This window comes from Tupaia chinensis, unplaced genomic scaffold, assembly GCF_000334495.1.
Source record: "Tupaia chinensis unplaced genomic scaffold, TupChi_1.0 Scaffold144215_1, whole genome shotgun sequence".
In the NCBI taxonomy this organism is placed as follows: Eukaryota; Metazoa; Chordata; class Mammalia; order Scandentia; family Tupaiidae; genus Tupaia; species Tupaia belangeri.
In genome coordinates this window covers 147,080-147,699 of record NW_006204073.1, presented here as the reverse complement: position 1 = coordinate 147,699, position 620 = coordinate 147,080, and the positions used below count along the sequence as shown (strand labels likewise).

Genomic DNA, 620 nt, shown 5'->3' with positions numbered 1-620 from the left:
GTTGCACGTTCCGGTCTACACCAGCGCCATCCCAAGGAGTCTCCCTCCAGAAGGCGCACACAAAGCGGTTCGTCCCTCAGGACGGGAGCGCGCCGGCCGCCTTCGGGCGCGCGCCGCCGCCGGGAGGCGCGCACTGATTGGTGGCTTGCTGCCCGGGCCCAGGGCCGGCTCCCGCCCCGGCGCCTGTCGTGGCGCTGCGATTGGCCGAGCAGCTGTGCGCGCAGAGCCCGCAGCCCCGTCCAGCCCTCCCGGCTGGAACCTTGCATGGGGCGCCAGCGGCGGCCGAGGGAGCGTGACTGCGCTGCGCAGGGCGCTAGGAGGCATTGTCGCCGTAAGTGGAGCCGAAAGCGCCCCGGAATGGGGCCACACGCTTCGTGCCCCGCAAAGTAAACGTAGTCTGAGGCTGAGCGTGACAGGGGAAGGGGGAGCAGAGGAGTGTCCCGGTTTTTGCAGCGTACCCTCCCCTCCCCCAGGTCAGCTGTGGAATAAAGCAGGGCGCACCAGCGGCGGCTTCTGCAGTGCCAAGGGGGCCCGGCCGGCGCCGGCTCTGGCTTGCAACTGCAGCCGGACCCGGATGGCTCGGGGGGGTGGGGGGAGCGGGGGCCGGAAAAAAGGGAGCA

The 620-nt window shown here is 71.0% G+C and overlaps 1 protein-coding gene across 4 annotated transcripts in view; it reads left to right on the top strand.

Moving 5' to 3' along the window:
- Nucleotides 1-228: 228 nt before the first annotated feature.
- The window catches only part of LRRC20 (leucine rich repeat containing 20), a 95,423-nt gene continuing 95,031 nt past the window's right edge, over nucleotides 229-620 (top strand). For 2 of the 4 annotated variants that reach the window (XM_014583279.2, XM_006166257.2), the window contains exon 1: nucleotides 253-331. Coding sequence is in view for 1 of the 4 variants with exons in the window: in XM_006166259.2 (XP_006166321.1) it covers nucleotides 265-331 (67 nt within the window). In the remaining 3 variants the exon portion in view is untranslated. Of the gene's footprint in view, nucleotides 332-620 lie in introns of all 4 variants that reach the window. The other 2 variants (XM_006166258.3, XM_006166259.2) reach the window with 2 other exon arrangements.